The sequence below is a fragment of the Plectropomus leopardus genome, chromosome 11 (genome assembly GCF_008729295.1).
Source record: "Plectropomus leopardus isolate mb chromosome 11, YSFRI_Pleo_2.0, whole genome shotgun sequence".
Lineage (NCBI taxonomy): Eukaryota > Metazoa > Chordata > Actinopteri > Perciformes > Serranidae > Plectropomus > Plectropomus leopardus.
In genome coordinates this window covers 1,591,150-1,612,407 of record NC_056473.1, presented here as the reverse complement: position 1 = coordinate 1,612,407, position 21,258 = coordinate 1,591,150, and the positions used below count along the sequence as shown (strand labels likewise).

Below are 21,258 nucleotides of genomic sequence, written 5' to 3'. Positions count from 1 at the left end.
GCATGGTGACGCCATGGGCATAATCTGATGAGAAACCCCGGCAACGTGTCAAAGAGAAAGTGAAGCGTTTTCACCAAAACTTTGATTCTAAAAATGAATGCAGGATTTGAAGATTTTTCAAAACAGGCATTGCAGCTTTTAATTTAATTTCTGTTTAACAAAATGTTGCTGCTAAGAATACTTGCAAAAACTCATGCTTTGAGCTTTGAGGTCAATGACCAAGAGTGTCTCTGGGAGAAATGGCTTCTTGAAGATAGCAACTGAGGGTATGCAGAAATATCCGGAAGCTCAAACATTCTGAAGATCAGTGGTTTTCTATTTTGCTTTGAAAACAATTTTAGCCATGCTGCCAATGTAGCTCAATGAATGTATTTGTGACATTTAGTATAAACAATGATGTTCTGCCTGTCATGCATTTAAAAAACATTGGTAGACATCAGACTTTTCATCTAGCACCATAAACAGAACCAATTTTTATGTGTCCAACTCTGTGGTTTATGACCAAATACCTGCTAAACTAATGCCATTCACATCAGCTTCAGCTGTAAATGTTAGTCTGTCAATGTTCCCCTTGGATTGAAAGGAGACAACGTTTTGATCCTACTCGGATATCCATCAGGTTAAAAATGTTTATAAAGTTGAAACCACACCTATATTTATATGTAATGCAGAGAGAGACTGACAAGAGACTGATAAGCTCTATGATGTTGTTTGTGGCCAACCATGTGTAAAACAACTAACAATAATCACACTAATTAATGAAACTTGAGTGGCATGGAGTAAGTGTGCAGGCATTATTTCTTTCCTTAATCTATGCTGTTTTTTGATAGCCTAGCAGTTTCACCTCAACTCATTGGACAAAAAGCCTCTTTGTCCAACAGCTTGTTATCCCAAAAACAAATGCCCATTGCTAAAAAAAATACACACTATCCTTAACAGACACACATAGCCAATTATTGTACAAACTTAAGTTATTGGAATGCTCTGATTGGTCCTTGGTTGGGTCAATATAGACTAAAATGTGCCCACTGCAGTTTCCTTTACCTTAAAATATTCTTTTAGCATTGAATAAATAAATACTGAATAAATAATCTTTCTTTTAAAAGTAGTACTTCCTATAATTCTGTCAAGCAAGCATTTTTCCTGAAACTATAAGTTGACGACAGTGTGTTAATTTTTATTGCACTGGTGACTCCTTTGTAATTCATTCAAAGTCTGGGTCTGGACCAAGGCCTGACAGACATATGCTATTGATGACGGTTGGCTCAGCATTTTTCCAGCACTGTACGGAGAATAAACTGCTGCAGAGTAAAATAGATTCTCACATTCATTGCTGAAGAGGTGAAACTGCATTCCCAGCAGACCCATAGCTTTACAGAAAGTGTACGAGGCCGAGCTTTTCTTCTTAGGACACAGCTTCAGGATCTACAGTAGCGACAAAACACATGAACATGTGTGATCATGTATCTTCATATATGGTGGCCTCAGGTGAATAAAATAGTATTTTAGTGAGTCACTGAATAGAGTTTCCTCACCAGCAGCAGGTCATTGAAGAGAAAGACCTCTCTCTGAAGCTGGGACAGTTTCTGTTTATGAGGCTTGTTGGCGTCAGGTACCTCAAACAGACGACAGCAACACACCAGACGTCTGTGGGGCACGGCGAGGATCTACGGAGGAGAGGTTAAAGAGATGGAGATGACAGATAGCACAGAGGGCAGACTGCAGAGAAATAATACATGACACTGGAGAGAGGAGACAGAGCAAACAAGTACAGACAACTCAGTGAAATGAGAAATAAGGAGAAGGCTCGCGCACAAAGACAAATATCACTCACAGTTTTTAGGCCAAGGATGGACTGCTCCACACGGCTCACGTAGGTGACATGGTCCTCGTTGGAGCGCAGTTCTCTCTGTTGGATCCTTTCATAAATGCCTGCCACCATCTCTCTGGGGATGTCTGCGCCGTCATCCACACCTGGGGGAAAAACGGGCCAGGAGAGATTAGAGTGGCCACTATCAAGGTAAGAAATAGTAGAATAATAGAATAGAATAGAAAGAGCTATTTCTGTTATTTTTGCAATATGTTTTATTTCTTTGCATATTTAGCCAACATGTTGTTTACATTTTGTGAAATAAAATGTGGTCATTTATAATGTGTGGGCATGAACTTTTTTGTTTTTCTTTTTAACTTCCTTTATTGTGAAATGCTGTGATAAATGAGCAAGTGAAGGCAAGTGCAGGGACATATAAACAGACAAAAGAGATTATAAAAAGTGACACAAAACAGAAAATAAAAGTGAAGACAGAGTAGAACATTGAGAAAACAATTAAATGACCCTGCAAACTATAAGCAGTTATAGATAATGGATGGATGCTGTAAAACAAACTTTTTACTGCACATCATGTGATATCTTCTTACTCAGCTTCCTCTGCAGTTAGCAGTGGGAGGACAGCTGACCTCTTGACCCTTGTGCAATGCCAAAATTATTCAAATCGACATTTAATTATCATTTACTAATTGAAAGTTTTCAACATACAAAGATTTTGATTGTGTATGAAATAATTTCACTTTGTGGATCCTTTGGAGGATTGACAGCAGCCACAGTGGAAGTTAATAGGAAACCAAACTATAAACTTAAAAATTATTGAATTCATAGCTGACTGTCTGGCTCATAGAATTTTTATTTAAAGAGTTATAGCCAAATGAGTTTGACTTCACTGTAGGTTTTGTAGCTGTAAATGAGAAAATGTGCTTTTATCCCAGTGTGTGTGCTGTCATTGTGTCTCGGTAGCTGTGCCATTATCACTGTGGAGCAGCACGTTGACATCCTCGCTACAGTTTGTCACTGCTGTTCAGCTCAAGGAGAAACCTCTTCAGCTCACAAATTAAAAATGAGTTGTGCAATATCATATGAAAGAATATATTGAATTTTTTATTATGTTTTTTTTTTCTCCCAATAGCTGACGGTACAAAAGTCAAATTTCTTAACCCCTGGTTGCAGTAAATGTATATATCTGTTCAATCGCTGGGTGGAAACCTCACTGAGAGCCCGTTATAATGAGATTCTTCTGGAAACCTTACCTCATATCGTTAAATCTCACGCTAAAAAAGCCTCAATTAAATGGGTCAACGCCACGGTTTCTGGAGCAGAGCTTGGAGTCAAGGATATCAGGAATCTCCGCCTGCACAGCTGATGGTTTTCTCGATGGTAGCGAGTGGAGGCAAGCAGCCGCGGCCTCTTTGAGTAATTTACTTCACTTCAAGAGGCTGTCACTCAAAACCCAGATAGTGAGGGTGAAGTGATAAGAGAGTGCTTGTTGTAGAACTTTGACTTTCTCTGCCCTCTGCTCTCTTTTCTGTCCTCCTTATCGTTCCCGCGCATCTCCCCCATGGATCTCATGATCTGCAGTAAAAGCTTTGACATGTAAGTGTGTGTGACTATATATAACTTCCAACTCTGCCCTCAAAACCACTTGCCATAAATGTTGGAACATGTCTTCAAGTCATTATAGCACCTCTGTCTGCAGAGTCCCATCACCCTCCCTAAGATGTCACTTACAGTACAGGCACACACTCATACGTGTTCATGCATGTATTCAGACACACACTGACCTCTGAGGTTGCGTATGAAGTCATCCAGGCCCATTTTGCGCTGGGGTTTGATGTTGGGCGAGTACATGTCAGTGTTGAGGAGGACCACTGCGAAGGCCAGGATGAAGATGGTGTCCGGGTTGTGAAACTGCTGCACCACATCAGGATTACACATGCAGTACCTCTGACTGTGGAGGGGAAATAGGACAGAGTTATGTGTGACAGTATGTATATATATATATATCACCCCAATCCTGGCTTCCCTTCATTGGCTCTCTGTTCCTTTTACAATTGATTTTAAGATTTTACTGATCACTTTTAAAGCGAACGACTGGGCAGTGGGAAAGGTGTACCTTGGCACTGCTGATGTGCCACTGTTCAAGGCACCAGACCCCTAAACTACTCCTGGGGAACAATTCTATGTCCAACCCTGCCTCCTCCCCTTCAACCCCCCCCCCCCCTTAAACTGCTTTAAGTGCATTTGTGTGAGGGATAAAGCTGAAGCTACATTTCAACATCTGAGAGTTGTGTGGATTGACAAATAAAGAACAAAAAAAGAGGTTACAACACGGTTTGTGTCTGATACCAAAAAAGCATAGCTAATCCTGTTCAGTGGTAAATTAATGAATGCATCATGGACAAATTATATTGTTTGGCTATATCTACACACCGGGATGTATAATTTCTTTATAAATTTCTTGTACTGTTACCAAATCATCACAACAAACAATCCACCCAACTAGCTATTTTTGGTTTTGAAAACGTTCTGAGAATGGTACAACGCAATCTTTTAGTAATGCTTTTCTTTTAGTTTCCAGAATGTTCTTCTTAAATAGCATTTTATATCAACATCAAAAAATGTTATGTTAACATATCACATTACATTACAATTTCATTAAAAAAAGGTTCTGTAATCTCAAGCCTCAATAACATGTTCTGAATGTTGCTTTGAAAATGTTCACCATGATTAAAAAGACTGTAGGGTTTTACTGCTGGGCCAACCAAAGCTAAAACTACTGTAGTCAAATACAACCGTCCTACAATAAAGCCTACCTCTGAATTATTATTATCTAATGTGCTGTTAAATTGGACTGGTAAACACTAAGAGGTGTTTCTAAAATTTTGTCCACCCCATTTATAATCACAGAGGGCATACTGAATAATAGAAAAACCTCTCAATACCGCTGTATCTTCAGGCTCAAGGAAGCAATGTACCAAAAGTTAATGATGCACTGCCTGACTTTGTTATTGTGCCCAATCGCACCCCTAAATCCCAAAATGTCCTCTCAGCTCAAACTATTAAAAAAATCAGACAGTGAGTCATTAAGTACAAATTGTTAAAGTTACAAAAAGCAATATAGAGAATGACCTGTAAAAAGTTGCTTTTTCCTGCAGTGAGATGGAGGCACTCGGAGTGATTTAAAAGCCGATATCTTGGCAAACAAGCTACAGCATTTTCTGATCTGACTGACTGACTCAAAGACCGACTGAGTGTAACCTCTGCTCTGATGTGAGGAGCACTCACTTCACCGAGAATGAGACTGACAAGAGACGTCTGACTAAGTGGCTTTGCCCTAGGTGAGATAGCGCTGCCCAGTCTGCTTTGGAACCAGTGATGCTACATTTGGACTTGCTTTGCTCCATGACTGCCCACAAGCTTCACAAACTCACACCTCCTCCCCCCACAGCTCCTGCTCTATCTTTCTTCCTGTCACTTACACTTATACAGCGGGCCATTTCAGTGGTGGGAGGCTTTTATCTCTGCAGCCAGGCAGGATGCAGACATGGAGAGGGCTGCTGTACTCCAGAGGACTATGTAGTTGTCAGAGCATATGCAAGCGAGAGTCCACATCTGAGACCTGCGCAACCAAAAGAGGCTTTTCCCAGACCCCATACCACAAGATCTAAGGCCAGAGTACTCATAGGGTGTCAGTCAACCGTAGTTCAGTTTTGCCTTTGTTTGAGAGATCCTGCTCGGCACAAACACTGCTACAGATACATACATACAGCACATACGCAGACTGAGAAACGCAGAAAGGCACAAATGAGCCTCCTGACTTGCCATCTTGATGTAATTCTGCGGCAAAGTCATCAAAGAGTGAAAGCACAGCCGGATCTGTATGTGTGAGCGTGTATGTCAGCTAATGGACATGTGCATGGATGTGCACATGGGGAAACACTTGAGTGAATAATAAAGCAGTGATTTTGTGTGTGTGTGTGTGTGTGTGTGTGTGTGTGTGTGTGTGTGCACGTGCGCGCTTCATTCACACATTTCCAAGCGTGGATCTCCGTCTTATGTAACCAGTTTATTTAAACACTAGCTCCCCCGATCTCTTATCTTCATATCTGCATATGAAAGTTGCATGCCAGCTGGCACAAATACCGCTTTGTATAAAAGAACTACTCACGGCAAGAGTACAACACGCTTCAAACAGATGACATAACAAGTGTTACATAACAGACATGGCATCGGATGTCTGGCTGTCCCGATAAAAGCCCGCTCATTTCTGACCTATACTCGCAGCTCCAGCTACAGAGAGTGTGGTCTGGGATCGCTGATGAATTTGTAATCTGCACCCAGGGGCTCGGCTCGTATGATTGTGTGAGATGTGATTAGTTGATGACCACGGTTGGTGTTCTGATTGGCCCTCAAATCAGAAGCGGAGAGGGGAAGTGTCATGACTGCTCCTTTTCCTCTCTTCCCCCACCACTTACTTGGAGTAAAACCACATTAACAGATAGTGTGGGTGATAGTCTGCTCTTTCTTTTTTTTTCCAAATGCAATGAAAAGACTTAAAGCACAAGCCACATGTTTGCATTATGATGAACACTGTGATGAATCTGGGATTTTTTTTTAGTCAGTCCTACATAATCCATCCTGCTGCTGTAAATACACGCAAGAGCACCAAATGAGTATTAATCCACAGCTGAAAACAGTTCCCCACATATATGCCATTTATTTTTCTTACCCCTCTCAGAACCCAATTAGGTTCCAAACACACACGAAAAATATTGTAATGGAGGAATTCTGCTTTTACTTTTTGTATTTAATTTTGCTTTATTGAGTGCGTGTGTGTATTTGCTTCTATCTTTCACAGGTTTGACTTAAAGGTTTAAGACTTTTTATTCACTTGACAGATATATTTCTTTTAAATTTGGTCGCAAATTTTTAAATCGATGTTTTATCCAGCACTTTCCAAGTTTATTATATTCATCCATTTGACAGGTGTGGCATATCAAGATGCTGATTAAAGAGCATGATTACTACACAGGTGTGCCTTTGGCTGGTCACAACAGAAGGCCTCTCTAAAATGTGCAATTCGACGATTCAACACAATGCCACAGATGTCCCAAGTTTTTAGGGAGAGTGCTACTGACAAGCTTATGCAGAAATGTCCACTAGTGCTACTGCCCATGAACCTAACCACACATAACTTTAACAGTGTTGAAAATTAAGTTTCAACATATCTGCTACTAGATGCAAATGTAATGCTGCCCTCATGTGCTCCTCAGAAATATTTTACGTCACAGTTGTACAGTCGTAATTACGAGATACACGCATTCGAGTGCTCTGGTCAGAAAAAAAGCAACAAACATGGACACTAGAAGTAAAAAGGTTTTCGTGGCTGATGTTTTACCAAAAGCAAGTAGCACAGAGCTCCTTAGTGCTTCAGCAGCAGAGAGAAGAACATAGAATGCACATCAGGTATGGCATGCTTTAAAGTTAAACGTTTGCTTGCTTGCTACAGCTAATAGATGCATATACCTAAATGTAGCCTACTAAAAGTAAATGATAGCCACTAGGAACAAAATAATAAAATATATGCTTTCTGCTATTTCTGCTGCCCTGAAACTTCACACAAACATCAACTCGGGTATCATCAAAATTTTTAATCCTCAAAGTTTCCCACTCATAATGATGACTTTGGAGGGCCATTCATGTGCTCATAACTCGTAAATTCAGTAAATACGATATTTCTGAGGAACACATGAAGTCAACATAGCATATCCACTGTTTGCAGAGACTCACAATGCCAACATTTTCCCTGGCAATTGGGTTGTGTTAAAAGTCTTCAGAAGGGAACCATTAGGGTCAAATGCATCATGAGCAATGCGCTATCGTATAATTAGCTTTTTTTTTTTTTTTTTTTTTGGAGTTTGGAGTTACCCTCTTTAAGACCACAAAAACAAAATCAAAGTCAGGAACTCAGACAATCAAAGATTCTGCCTCATGGATGCAGAACTGTGTTGGCAGACAGTTAACATGCAAAGCATTTTCTCTGATGATTTCACTCCAGTAACATTGAACCAGCAACTTAGTGTAATTCAAAACAACAGCTTGTTCTATGAGTTCAAAGGTGCAGCAGCTAAACTCATGGTGCTGACATTGTTGATAATCCTGAGGCAAAGAGCAGCACATCAGCAGAGGGAGATTAAATGTACACAGCAATGCAACAATTACTCTGAGATAGAACACAATGATGGCCATTTTTATTGCATTTTTAGTCCTGGGAGCAATCTTTCAAGGACATTTCAAGGACAGTGCCAGCCAGAGGACAGGGAACCAGTTGCAGCTCCTATTTGTCTGCTCAGTTCCATCTGTTTTTGCCTCAAAGACTTTTCAGTCAAAAGGTAAAATCACATCATAAAAAACTGTTTCTGTCCGGGAGTTTGTTAGAGTTAGACAGTCCACTGTTAAGCACACAGGGAGTGTGTAAGCTACGGTGGCTCTCTAAGGGTCCTCTTGGTATTAAAATGAGTCTCTTTCAGCAGATATGCTCATAAATTTAAGTGACTGGAGGGCAAGAGTCAGCACTGACAAAATGAGCAGAAAACCAACTCAGGCTAAAACCTCATGAGTACCAAACATGCACTTTTACATATTCATGTGTGATGAAAACGGGCGTACAAGTGTCATGAACATATAAACAGCCTTGAGAATCTGAAGATTTGGCCAGAAAAGGTCGTCCAGGGGAGAAAGTAATGACATGGAGCATCTATTTTTGTCCCAGTGGAATGCACACTGATTGCCTGTAGCTCAGATCACCGTTATGATTGGCTGACAATCAAACACTGAGTTTAGTCAAAGGTTACAGGCAATCAGTGTAATTTGTTAATGATACACGGCTTTGGTTTTCATCAGAGCTTACCACAGTGAGCTGGCAGAACCAGTTAAACACATATAGTTGCCCTATTACAATGGCATTCTGGACACGGCTGCTAGCCAGAGGCTGCGAGATGAGATTAGAAAATATTTCTCTATTTTATTGCAAAATATGTGTAATATGTGTCAGCTTACATGTCATTTGGGTTTTTGTTTTGCATAGGTAGCCATAGGCAAAAAGGTCTATTCATTCCACAAAGTTCAGAGTGCCTTTAGCAGCCCTGCTCAGTCATGTGATGGAATATTGTTGTGTTGAATTGTGTTAAAAAGTGAAGCTAGAGCCCCGTTAGTCAGCAAGGGTTGGTTGTGAGCGAGTTGACAGCCTCACCTGAAGGCTTCGATAAGTCTCTCCACTTTCTGCGCTTCTCCCTGAACACGAACATGAGCCTGGAACTTTCTCAGGGCTTCGTCGAGCTCCATGCCTGAGAAATCCATCTCATCCACGACACAACTATTAAGGGACAGACAGAGAGAGAGAAAAAAGAAGGCAGGACAGGAGAGAGAGATTTATTTGTGGTGTGTCACTGTAATAAGAAGGTGAATGAGCGAGCATGTGCATACATGTGTGTGCGTGCCTGCATGTATGTGCGCGTGTGTGCGTGTGCACCAAACTATAAGTGCCCAAGAGCTGATGGCAAATCTTCCTCTTACAGTTATACCTCCATTATAGAAGCACTGACCTGGAAGACGCACATAGAGAAAACATGTTTGCACACACACTTTGTGCAAACATTAATGGGGAGGAAAGGGTCTGATGACAGTGGCAGATAAGAGGAAATGAAAGAGAGGGATGAGAAGGTGACATAATGAAATGCAAACAGCAAGGGGGCAAGAGAGAGGTACATGAAAGGCTGAGGGCAGGCTGTAGCAATGGAAGAAGTGCGTCCACAAGATTGCACAAGTGCATTTATGTGTATGCACTTATTTGTGCCCATGCACGTGTGTCTGTGTGTCTGAGAGAAGGCGAGGGTGTGTTTGTGTGTGTGTGTGTGTGTGCGTGTGTGTGTGTGTGTGTGTTCAGTGCAGTGACCTATTTCTACAGTCTCTGCAACAACCTCAGCAAAAAGCCTCTCTATCCTGGATCTGTGTCTACACTGGTTGGATGCAAAAAGGGTGAGTGTGAAGGCATTAAGTAAATGCATGTTTTCATGGATGTGTTGCATTTCTGCATGCAAGTGCTGCATGTCAAGTGAGCGTGTGTGTGTGTGTGTGTGTGTGTGTGTGTGTGTGTGTGTGAGTGTGAGTGTGTGTGTGTGTTTATGACAGGTTAGCTGGCTCCAGTAGCTAGTTCTATTTAAGATATTTTAAAACTCCGGAATACAAATCTCTTTAATCTTCAATCTCATTTCATTTTTTAGTAGTAAAGATCAAGATACAAAACATCCATTTAAAGTTTATTTTTGACCTTGCTAAAGACTTGGGTATAATTGGAAGCTTCAAAACAGTTATGAAATGGACCTTTACAAATATTTTTCAACTGCTGTTTCCGAGGTCAAGAGGGAAATTTAACCATTAACTTCAACATCATCATGGATAAGAAGTCCTATAGGTGTTTGGAATAAGTTAAAGTTATAGCATTTCTATTATAGTCGCAATGAAGTCAACTCAATCTGCTGCTGATGACGACGATGTCCTCCAGAACAGCTAATGGCCCATGAGGTTAGATTATTATGTGAAGGAGATTAAGGTATACTATGCAGGATTTTCTTTAAGAACAATGTTTGAACTTATTCAAAAGTAATCACCCTCATCTTCATAGTGTGTGGTTTATCTGCAGAGACTCTGCCCTCTGCCTGGACTCTGTTTTTTTTCTTCTCTTGTGCTGTGCTCGTGACGTTCCTGGACACAGCATGCAGTGAGGTCAGGATGTAAATGTAAAGCCACAAAAACTTTGGAAAGATGTAAATAATTGTATTTTGATGCTCTACCGCTTGTTTTCATCGGGTGAAGGGTCAAAGTGTCAAATATGGTAAAATATGGTAAAAGAGGGATTCTTTTCACAACCTGGCAACTTGTTCTTATTAAAGCAGCAGTCCATCAATTTTACACATTAAAGTCAGTTTACTCTTCATGAGGGCTACTATTCGGCTTTGGAAAATGTTTGAATGCTGATTTTGGTGGCTCTGGAGGGGCTTTGTAGAGTCGAAGACAATGACCCTGATGATGATGGTCATCTAGCCTTCAGCTTGGAAAGTATGAAATTCTAATTGCAAGGCATTTCATACTGTAAGTGTGGAGCCTAAAAGACGTGGGCATTTACTGGTCAGTAAAGGTCAAACAAAGGGCCACTTCTGAGTTTAAATGTTATGTACAAACATTTTCTGGTGCTCAACCTGAACAGTAGACGAGACCAAGAGTCATAATACTTGAGCCTCTGATGCTTTGATTTTTGGCCTTTAAAGTCCCCAAATTTTACCCAAGTGCAATTCTTAGTCATTAGAGTACCTCATTGATGGCTTATAACCTATCAAGTATTAGGAAATCATTTACTAACATTAATAAAGCCATTGGTGGGGCATACAGTAATGATTATTTAATTAACGAATAACCTGCTGATTATTGTCACAATTAAGCAATGAATAATTTAATCTATTAAATGTCAAAAAATTGTGAACAATGCTCATTACAATTCTGGAGTCTAAAGTGACATTTTCAAATTGCTACTTTTGTCCAACCAACACTTCCAAACCCAAAGGCTATCATAAATTTACTACATCATTCTTCATTAACTATCTATTAACTGACTAAAATGATAAATCAATAATCAAAAATAAATTTTCTTTCAATCAACTAATAGATTAATTAACTTCACTCTACAATTCTAGAGTATTTGGCCTTTTCAGAAAACTTGGTTAAAGTGCTAAAAATAAAGTTATCTCCATGAGAACTGATCAAACTCCACTGATGAAGACCATGGCATGAGAAGAAGCTGAAACCTCCAAAAACAGAAAGTAAGTGAAGCTTGCGTTAAGATTAATTTGCAAAACCAGCATAAATTCAGTTGGGAAAGCAAAGGGATTTGCATTGGATGAGTGGATTCATTACAGGAAACCCAATCATGTGCATATGTCTGCGTGTGATACCTACATGTCGGCATGTATAAATAATGAGGACTCACTCAAGGACATCTCTGTTGAACTGCAGCTTGCTGTTCCCCAAGAACTCTCCAATCATCTGCCTGCTCAGACCCTTCCTCTGCAGCAGGAAGTGAGCCACTCCGATGGCCGTGTCCGGGACAAAACCACGCGTGATCAGGAAGTGGATGCCTCTCTCTGGGTTCCTGCCACATACAGCAAACAGCAGAGAAGCAGATAGTGTTAAAACAGTGTGTGTGTGATGTGTCTGTGCATTCAAGCAGATAGGTGTGTGGGCCTGAGTGAGAAAGAAAATGTGTAACGCTGCATTTACGAGAGAGGCTGATAAATGTGTGCATATGAACGGAAAATGTGTGTGTGTGTGTATGTGTGTGTGTGTGTGTGTGTGTGTGTGTGAGAGAGAGAGAGAGAGAGAGAGAAAGAAAGGGAAGGAGCAAAAGGAAGAGTGTATTCATGCGCAAAAGCTGTTAGCTTTGGACTTCTGGATCAGACCCACTGTCAGTGATGCATACAAGTTAATTCACTATAATTTGTATGAACTAATAATAAGTGCAGGCCAACCATGGGCTCTATTTTTAGAAACATAGAGGCGCTCATATTGTTCATGACCTCTTTGACTTCCTCTCTTCAACTGCATTTTCTCTCTTTTCTCTCTCTCTCCTCCTCCTCTCTTAGTCTCCCGCTTTCTCTTTCTCTTTTTTTTCATTGACATCACAAGATGGCACTGAACACGCAGCTCCTCCCAACAATCACAAACACTAATGAGCAGCTGCTTAGAGCAGTTTTGCGGGGCTGTTGGAGATTTGTTAGACACAAACAGTAATAAGTGTACTTTAAGCCCTGAGCCAGAGGGTGCAGAAATATTTTGCAGTTTGTGTGTGTGTGTGTGTGTGTGTGTGTGCGTGTGTGTGTGTGTGTGTGTGTGTGTGTGCTGCCGGCCCACTCACACATTGAAGAGGTTGAGTCCGATACGGTAGAGGCGTTTACGGTGCGTGTCTGTGGATAGAGTCGGTGAGCGGCAGGACGCTGGATCCTGGCAGCGGTCCCTGGGCAGAGAGACGACCAGGGCCTGCAAGGCCTCAGGGCTGGGCCCCCCCGGAATCTGCTGAGGATGAGTGTAGTGGTACTGCTGGTACTGGGTGTAAATCTGAGCGGGTTGCTGGTTAGACTGGGTTGAGGTGGAGACAGAGGTGGAGGTAGAGGTGGATGTAGATCCCAGTCTGTCTGAGGAGCTCTCCCCCTCCATTCCTCCTCCTCCTCCTCCTCCGAGAGCTGGCACCGCTGAGCCCCTCCTGGAACCTGGATCAGCCATTTCTAGTTCCTCACTGGGCGGAGGTGCAGGAAACTCTGGCTCCTCTGCAAACTGGCCATCTCCTTCCACGGCTGTCCCGCTCATAGAGGTCTTCCTGCTGCCCGGCTGTCCCCCACCTGTATTACCCAGGGAGGTGGTGGTTGTGGTGGTGGCGGTGGAGATGGTGTAAGAGCTATTGCTGTCAATGTGAACAGTGACATCTCTGAAGGCCATGAGCAGCGAGCTGGCGCTGCGGGGCAGACAAGCGCTCTCAGCAGCTGCACGAAGGGCCCCGGGGTCCATCAGGAGCCCCTTCCCGTCTCCACCCTCTGACAAGCTCCAACCACGAAGGGCGTCATCAATGGACTGGGCCAAAGAATGAAGCTGCAAATATGATGATGATAAAATATGCTTCAGAACCAATGATGCAATAAGAGGCGTGACTCGTGAAGAAAAGTTTGTGATAGCAAAGGAGGTTGCTAATTTGTGGCTATTTTTAAGATTAGTGGAAGCAGATTAACAGTGATGGTGGCTGTCCACTGAGCAGACAATATGGCATTCACATGAAACTGCTGAGTCTTTGCTTAGGTCAAAAGAAAAAGTTCTAGTAGCATGTGCGCATCCAAAAGTAGTAAAACAAGGTGCTGGACAAAGTGAAAAATGTCTGAAGAAGGGCTATGGCCCGAAATGTCACATGTGTGGCGGTGATTTAATAAATGTTAATGGGGGGTGTCTGGTGGCTCTGTAGATAGAACAGGCGCCCCATGTATGAAGGCAGTGTCCTTGCCGCAGCAGCCATGGGTTCAATTCCGGCTCACTGCCCTTTGCTGCATGTTATTCTTTCTCTCTCCCCCTTTCAGGCTACCACTCTATCCTATCCAATGAAAGGTTAAAATGCCCAAAAACTAGTATACTAAAATAAAATAAAATTAAATTAATGTTCATGGGAGCATTCTCTGGTGTGTGGACTGATTTATGTTTTGGAATCTTTGCTTGGTTGAGAATAGAATCATACAAACTCACATTTTGACCTGACAATGGCACTAGATGAAAAGTCAGGTGATTACCAAATTCATTAAAGCCTCTGGAAACGTGGCTTGAAATGGTAAGAAGTGCATATACTGTATCAAAGTTGAGTGTCTCATTAGTTGAGTGATTCATCATCTATGCCCCATGAATGTGTGAACAAAATTTCATGGTAATCGACAGCCCAGGTTCCAGAATAAAATGTTGGCAGTGTGTGTTTCTGCAAAACCATGGACATGTTACATTGGTAGACTTTATTCATATTATTTTAGAATTTCTATAGTGACATTAGCTGAGTTTATCTTCAGGAGGGGGAGGGGAAAAGGGTGACAAGACATTTCCAGCTGTGTTTGTGATTACAAAACTGGGTATTTTTTAATTATAATTTCTGGGATGCTTTTAGCCATGTTTATTGCAACACAAGTGTATTTTCTTTGAAAGCACATCAAGACATTCCCAGCCACTTTTGTGGCAAAAAAACAGGTGACTTTTAGCCAAAATGTAAACCCTTTCTAATACCAATCAAGTGTTTTTTGTGCCTAAACATGTAACCACACATTAAAAAGAAGAAAAAAACACTGGGCTTTGTACAACAGTTTACAAACCTTTTTTTTAATTTTATCTTACCAGAAAATTAGGAGAAAATATAAGAGAAATTTACAAGAATGCTGCTGCAAGAGGCCCATAGTATTCCAATCCACTACATATGAAAGGTACAAATATAACATGGTTTAGAGAAACATAAAATGCCAACATTTATGCTGGCAATTTAGTTGTTGACATATTAAATGTGGACCACAATGATTGTTCTACTGATGGACATTGCCATTTCCAGAGCCATGCTGGTGGTTGATAAAATTTCATTTGTTGATTTTTTTTTTTCTGCACCATTTTGCATCCCTACTTAAATTCAACATATAGGAGCAGAAACAAAAGCACTGACCTGTTCAGAGAAGCAGTCCTCCAGCTGTGTGAGTGTTTGTCCAGGGGTCTGAGGTGGCGCTGGAGCTGGGGCCGGGGTAGGGGCAGGGGTGGGACCTGCTGCTGGGGCAGATGCAGGAGAAGGAGGCAGAGAGGTGGAGCGACATGGGGGAGGAGGGGGAGTTTTGGAGCGTAAGGGTATCTGCCCTCCTCCAGGATGCAGACTGTAACTGTGTCTCTGGGCTGCATTACGGTTTCGGCCTGAGGGGCTCGGTTGGCGCAGGGAGATCCGGCGGGGCAACTTGCTCTCTGACAAAGAGTTCCGGATCTTCTGAAAGTTTTTGCTGAGCTGGTACTGACGGAAAGCTGTCTGGATACGACGGGCTGCCCGCCTCGCTATGAGATGGCCTCCATATTTCTGCTCCAACTCTTCTATCTGGGGATAGAGAGAGAGTGAGGGGGAGCAAGTTTAAATATCAAACATGTTTACAAGACTCTGAAACTCACTGAAGACACTGCAAGATTTATGTTGCGAAGCACACAGCAGTCACAGAAATATATTTATTCATCCACCAGAAGGCAAATATCATGATGGCATTTTGTGTCAGTGTCCACAGAAGATCAAAAGCATCGCCTGAGTCATGAAATGCATTATCACACCTTTCTTCTGAGATGTATTCTTCTTGCTTATCTGTCCACTCCTTTAAAAGTGGCGAGGGTTTATGGTATTAGAGTAAAAGTAAACATCATCTATCATCATTCGGCTGCTAATACTGGCTGAAGGGCCAGGGGAAGGAGGATGGATGGGCTGTGACAAAGGTGATTTTGAGAAAATGAATAGAAAAGTAAACTCCTGCACAAGCCTATTTCTGTGCCGTTTGTTGGCAGAGCAGCTCAGCCCAAAATCTCAGCTTCCTCCAGAATTTTGCCCTCCTATATTTTCAGCAAAAGGGAGACGCAGGAGGGGGAGTGGGAGGCGAGGGAAGAGACAGAGAAGAGGAAAAAGGAGGACAGCCGCACATGTGCCTGCGTGTGTGTCTGCTCCGACACCCCCCAAAAAAAAAACACACACACACACACACACACACACACACACACATACATAGGAAGACACACTCATATACGCGCACACTCGCACTGCAGCAGCAATAGCAGTAGCAACAGCAGCAGACCCTTCAGCAATTTGGTATGAGAAATAAAGACATCTCCAGCCGCCAGAAGCAGTTATTAGCTGTTACCATGACAACCTAGCATCTTTCGCGTTCCTGTCGCTGTGCCACTGGATCGCTGGTGTTCTTTTTCATGTCAACACGTACAGAAATAGATCTGAATGGGAATCTTTTTTGTCACGCAACACACAATGTCAAATGATCATCCTTCACACACCTCCTCACACTGAAACAGGTAAAGGAGTTATCCCCCCCGCACACACACACAAGCACACACACCCACACACACACTTAAAGAAGTACAATAAAACAAAATAAATAAGACATACCTGTTTGTTCTTATTCTCCAGGGTGATCTCGTACTCGCTGGGCCCGTCTCTCTTGGTTCCCTCCACTTCCTGTCCACTACCGGAGGATGTTCCATCCTCCAGGCTCAGCATCTGACCACTGCCACGGAAATAAGAACAGGAAGCTATCAGTCCCCCCTCAACTCAGCTGTTATCTCAGTGGCAGGTCATCAACAAAGCAGAGTGTGAAGAGGTTCATGAGAGAAGCAGCAGATGGAGAATGATGCGTGAGGTCGTGGTGGCTCGGGGCGGAGGGCACTGAGTTTATATGTCCGCTCCTATTTGGTGAGATTCGCGGCTCCAGTGTAGGTTTCAGGCCAGGGGCGTTTCTAGTATTTGAGGACATTGGGGGCTTAGCCCAAACCCCAGTAAGAGGGTCTGGGGGAACATTCCCTAAATTTTTTTTTTTTTTTTTTAATATTAACAAGCTCAATTTTTATCCTTTTTTGTGCACTCTGGTACTGAATTTACCTTCAAAACTTTTTTTACTTCCCAGATTAAGTATGAATTGTGATGAGAAACTTGTTAGTTAGTAAAGAAAGAAAGTCCAGTGTCCAAAATCATTCACTCATTACTATTACTATTAAAACTTATTAGTTTATTCTATTGTAGGAGTGTTTTCAATTTATAGCTATAAACTGAAAATACTTGATGCATCGTTCGACATTGTTCCATGTGCGATGTATAAAATGACTTTATAGTGGACATCAAGAATAAATTGTCTCATTATTTTTTTTAGCTGGGAGTTTAATTCTCTCTCTGCCTCCCTTCAAAATAAAAGCACCATGGGTACCCCTTTGAATACTTTAATTGGAACAACAGTACTTTTTTTAAACTTAATAAACTTAATAACTTTACTTTATATAACATTATACAGTATTTATTAAATTTTATTATAACAATAGCGTATGTAACTTTATTTTATGACAGTAGCTACTTTATTTGCATCTGTAGTTCAATTAACAATTTTGTATTTTAGTAGTTAACAGTACTTAAGAAGAGATTTCAAAATATGGAGATATATATTGTGTATCAGGATGTAGCCTAAAAATATCATGATATTATTTTAAAGCCATATTTATGGACTGTCTGTTTTGACAAAACAACAGTCCATAAATAAAAGATATTCAATGTCAAAAGGTATAAGAAAAATATACAGAACAGAGAAAAGCAGGTAATCTCCTAATTTTGAGAAACAGAAAACGTTGAATATTTACCATTTTCCCATCAATCGTGGAATGTAACTTAGTACATTTACTTATAAGTACTGTACATAAGAACAAATTGGAGGTACTTATAGTTTATAGTTTTTAGAGTATTTCAATCTCATGCCACAAGTCATTTGTTGCTCAGGTTTTTAAATTTTCTCACTGGAAGATCAGCTTGCAAACCTTTGCAGGAGTCCAGACCTCCAAGTTGGGTGTCTTGAATTTTTGAGGGCACTTTATGGTGCATAAATGTTTCACTCTCCCAATAAAAAGAAAACTTTAAAGGATTTTTAAGGCATTGCAAATGCAGCAAAAACACAAAAAGCTATACATGTACATGCAAACATATTCATAATTGTGTAAAAGTGTCTGCAATTTGCATAGTTCAGAATCGATCTGCTCCCAGACAGGAGCAGTCGAAGCATTGCTGGATAACACTGTTCAATACTTTGAAACGTAGTATTTGGACAAAACATTCATCATGGTGGTAAACAGGGAGTGATTTTAGACACAGCCATGGAGTTAAAGCAATGGTCATTTATATTATGTTTTGGCACTGAAAACAGTGCTGATTTTGTGCATGAGACTCTGAAAGCTGATGCGTTTCTATGGCAATGAATCATTTGGATAAACAATTAAGGGACGTTTGGGCTGAAAAGTATAACTTTAGTCTCCCACATAGAAATGCAATTACTTGTTTACTTGTGTTCTGTGTGCTGCTGTTGTTGAATCAATGTATCATTATTTCATTTCAAAATAAAACCAATCATGAAAAAAACAAAACATTTCTCGTCTGTTCAATATTTGGTTCCAAGACCAAAATGATAAAAATGGATAACGAGTTGTTTTTCCAATTTCCAATTTTGTGCTCAAATAAAAAAAAGAACAGAAGAAACAGATTACAATATAAAAGGAGAATAAGTGAGCGAGGTCATTTAATGTTGATCTTGAAGAAAGCCTGAGGGCCGAAACTGCATTTGAATGAAAGAGAGATGCATATGGAGCCAGATTGACACACACAAGTTATGATGTGAACAACTTGAGCTTTGTCAATTCTGTTAATATTTAGGGAAAAAAAGAAGTGAAGTGGCTAACGTCTTTGGCATCAAATCACTTCTAAAAGACACAAAACACTGCCACTCAGCACCTTTTATATAGCCAGGCTGGACTGATGGAAGCATAGAGATATGATCACACCCTAAGAGCTTTTATAATGGTGTGCAGTTATGACTGTGTGTGTGCATAATGTTGTGTGCTTGTGCAATCTTTTTTTTCAACCCAGATAATGCTTACTCTAATAATTTTTTACACAAAAGGGACTTGTGCTAAACAGGACTGCAGAGTCTAAAGAGCCTGCTCATGGTTAAATAATGAGTGCATCACTAAAGTTCTTTGTTTCCTTTGATTGCTGTGAAAGCAAATATTCTGTGCTCCCCAGCCAAAAGTCAGAGATAGGGCCAGAGAAGCTTGGTCATATCTTGAAATGAGATAGAGAAAATAGAGAGGATGGGAGTGGAACCAGAGTCTGAGATAGAAACAGAGTTAGGAAACAGAAAGACTGTGTTGGTGTGTGCATGCTAGAGGCTGTCTCTGTCAAAAACTCTATTAAAAGACTGCCATGCGCCTGCGCTGCATCAGAATACATTAGAGTACATTACAATACATTAGAGGATTTAAAAGCAAGAGTCGAGCTATTAATGCATCTGGACAGCAAAAGCCTCCATCATGATATGGCCGCTATATCGTCCCTCCCTCTCTCTCTCTCTCTCTCTCTCTCTCTCTATGTCTCTCTCTCTGTTACACCCACATGCTCACATACGTCAACAAACACACCAAGCACACACTCCTGCTCTGCCTGCATGTGTGACGTCATGGTGGATGAGAAATGAACATCTGTCAAATCGCATCTCCCAGGGTTCCTATAGTACTGTACAGACAGGCAAACACACACGCACGCACACACACACACGCATGCACACACACAGGAGGGAAAAGGTACTGCAGGTTAGGCTATAGGTGGATCCCATGACATCTCTTGGGAGGTTTGTGTGCTCCGATGGATTCAGCAGATGACATTCAGTGTGTAGAGAGGTGTTTGCAGCCACCAGGCATACATACACATGCACACACACACAACTCCATGTGATGATAATAACGAGCTACAGTGTGACACGACTCCAATGCATCTCATTATCTCAGGTGGGCGTCCACTGCTGCTGTGCCATTAGCCCATCCAATCAGGACTATGTGGGTGTAAGATGATGATGGTTAAGTCATCAGATCAGAGACAAGAGAGAGGGATTCGAGACAGACAGATGGTGATATTAGTAAAACCAGAATGAACGGGAGAGACTTGACAAGGAAGATGAGATGGAAATAAACAGAGAAATAATGATGCATACAGAGACAAAGGGGGGAAAATAGACCTCAGAAGAAGAGACTGAAAAGTAGACATGACTGGGAGAGATTTGGAAACAAGAGCATGTGAGGATTAAACGATGGGAGAACTTCCAGAGGAGGGAGGGCAATCATTGAGAAAAATGACAAAATCAGCTTTTACAACAGAGCTTTGCTCATTTAAACATGTCTGAGTGAAATGTCATGCATTCACACACCCCACTCCATAAAAAAGTAAACTCATACAGCAAACAGACAAGCTGCCCACACGGACGGAGAAGTGTATATACAGTAAATCCTCAAACTTCTCCTCTCCAGTTACTATGGTAGTGGTACAAGTTGCATCATCACTGGGTTGCCATGAGCTGCAATATCACTTCACATACCCCCCTTTCTCTGTCACCCTATATGTGAATCAACCTTGAGGCTGTAAGATCTATAGGTTTGTTACAGAGTATTTATAGAAGTACCTTACCACTGAAGAGATGGCCATTTATTAAAACTCGGATGTCTTTTAGATGCAAATACTTTTAAAATTGGGGCTATAACAAGAAGAAAATAAGAATTATGACGCTTTTGCTCAAAAGGTTAAAAAACCTACAACAGATTGCCCTGTGCTGTACCAGACCAATCAACACTTCCGCTGGTGGGTGACATAATGCAAACTCGTACGTGTGAAACAATGACAAGAAACATTCTCATATAACAGTAAAAACGCAATCTAAAACATGTTCCTGAAAACATCTGAGGAAATATGGAATGGTTTATATTTAATTAGCACTGCTTAGTTTTACCGTTCTCATTTTTTGGCCTCTGTTTTCTTTTTTTTTTCTTTTTTAAACCCTTTATTCACCATTTAGTGCATACATATAACCAAATACAAAGTCAACAAAGCGATGGTAATGGTTTAAAAGTTGGATAAAACTAAGAAAGAACATTAAAAAAAAACAAGAAAGAAAATAACGAAAGACAATGAAAACAAACAACTAGAGCATTGCTTGTAAGAGTTTTGCAGGATGGGTTTAGTTTGGCATTAATTCTTTCTGCTC

At 41.1% G+C, this 21,258-nt stretch overlaps 1 protein-coding gene across 1 annotated transcript in view; it reads right to left on the bottom strand.

Annotated features, from left to right (window-relative positions):
• Positions 1-21,258, bottom strand: part of iqsec3b (IQ motif and Sec7 domain ArfGEF 3b) — a 36,295-nt gene that overhangs the window by 4,068 nt on the left and 10,969 nt on the right. Inside the window, exons 3-12 of the mRNA XM_042495815.1 lie at positions 16,587-16,704; positions 15,111-15,524; positions 12,798-13,525; positions 11,874-12,035; positions 9,084-9,206; positions 3,613-3,779; positions 1,835-1,974; positions 1,536-1,667; positions 1,326-1,425; positions 1-24 (exon numbers count right to left, since the gene is read on the bottom strand). The exon at positions 1-24 is cut by the window's left edge and continues 135 nt beyond it. Coding sequence (XP_042351749.1) covers positions 1-24; positions 1,326-1,425; positions 1,536-1,667; positions 1,835-1,974; positions 3,613-3,779; positions 9,084-9,206; positions 11,874-12,035; positions 12,798-13,525; positions 15,111-15,524; positions 16,587-16,704 — 2,108 coding nt within the window. The remainder of the gene's footprint in view (positions 25-1,325; positions 1,426-1,535; positions 1,668-1,834; positions 1,975-3,612; positions 3,780-9,083; positions 9,207-11,873; positions 12,036-12,797; positions 13,526-15,110; positions 15,525-16,586; positions 16,705-21,258) is intronic.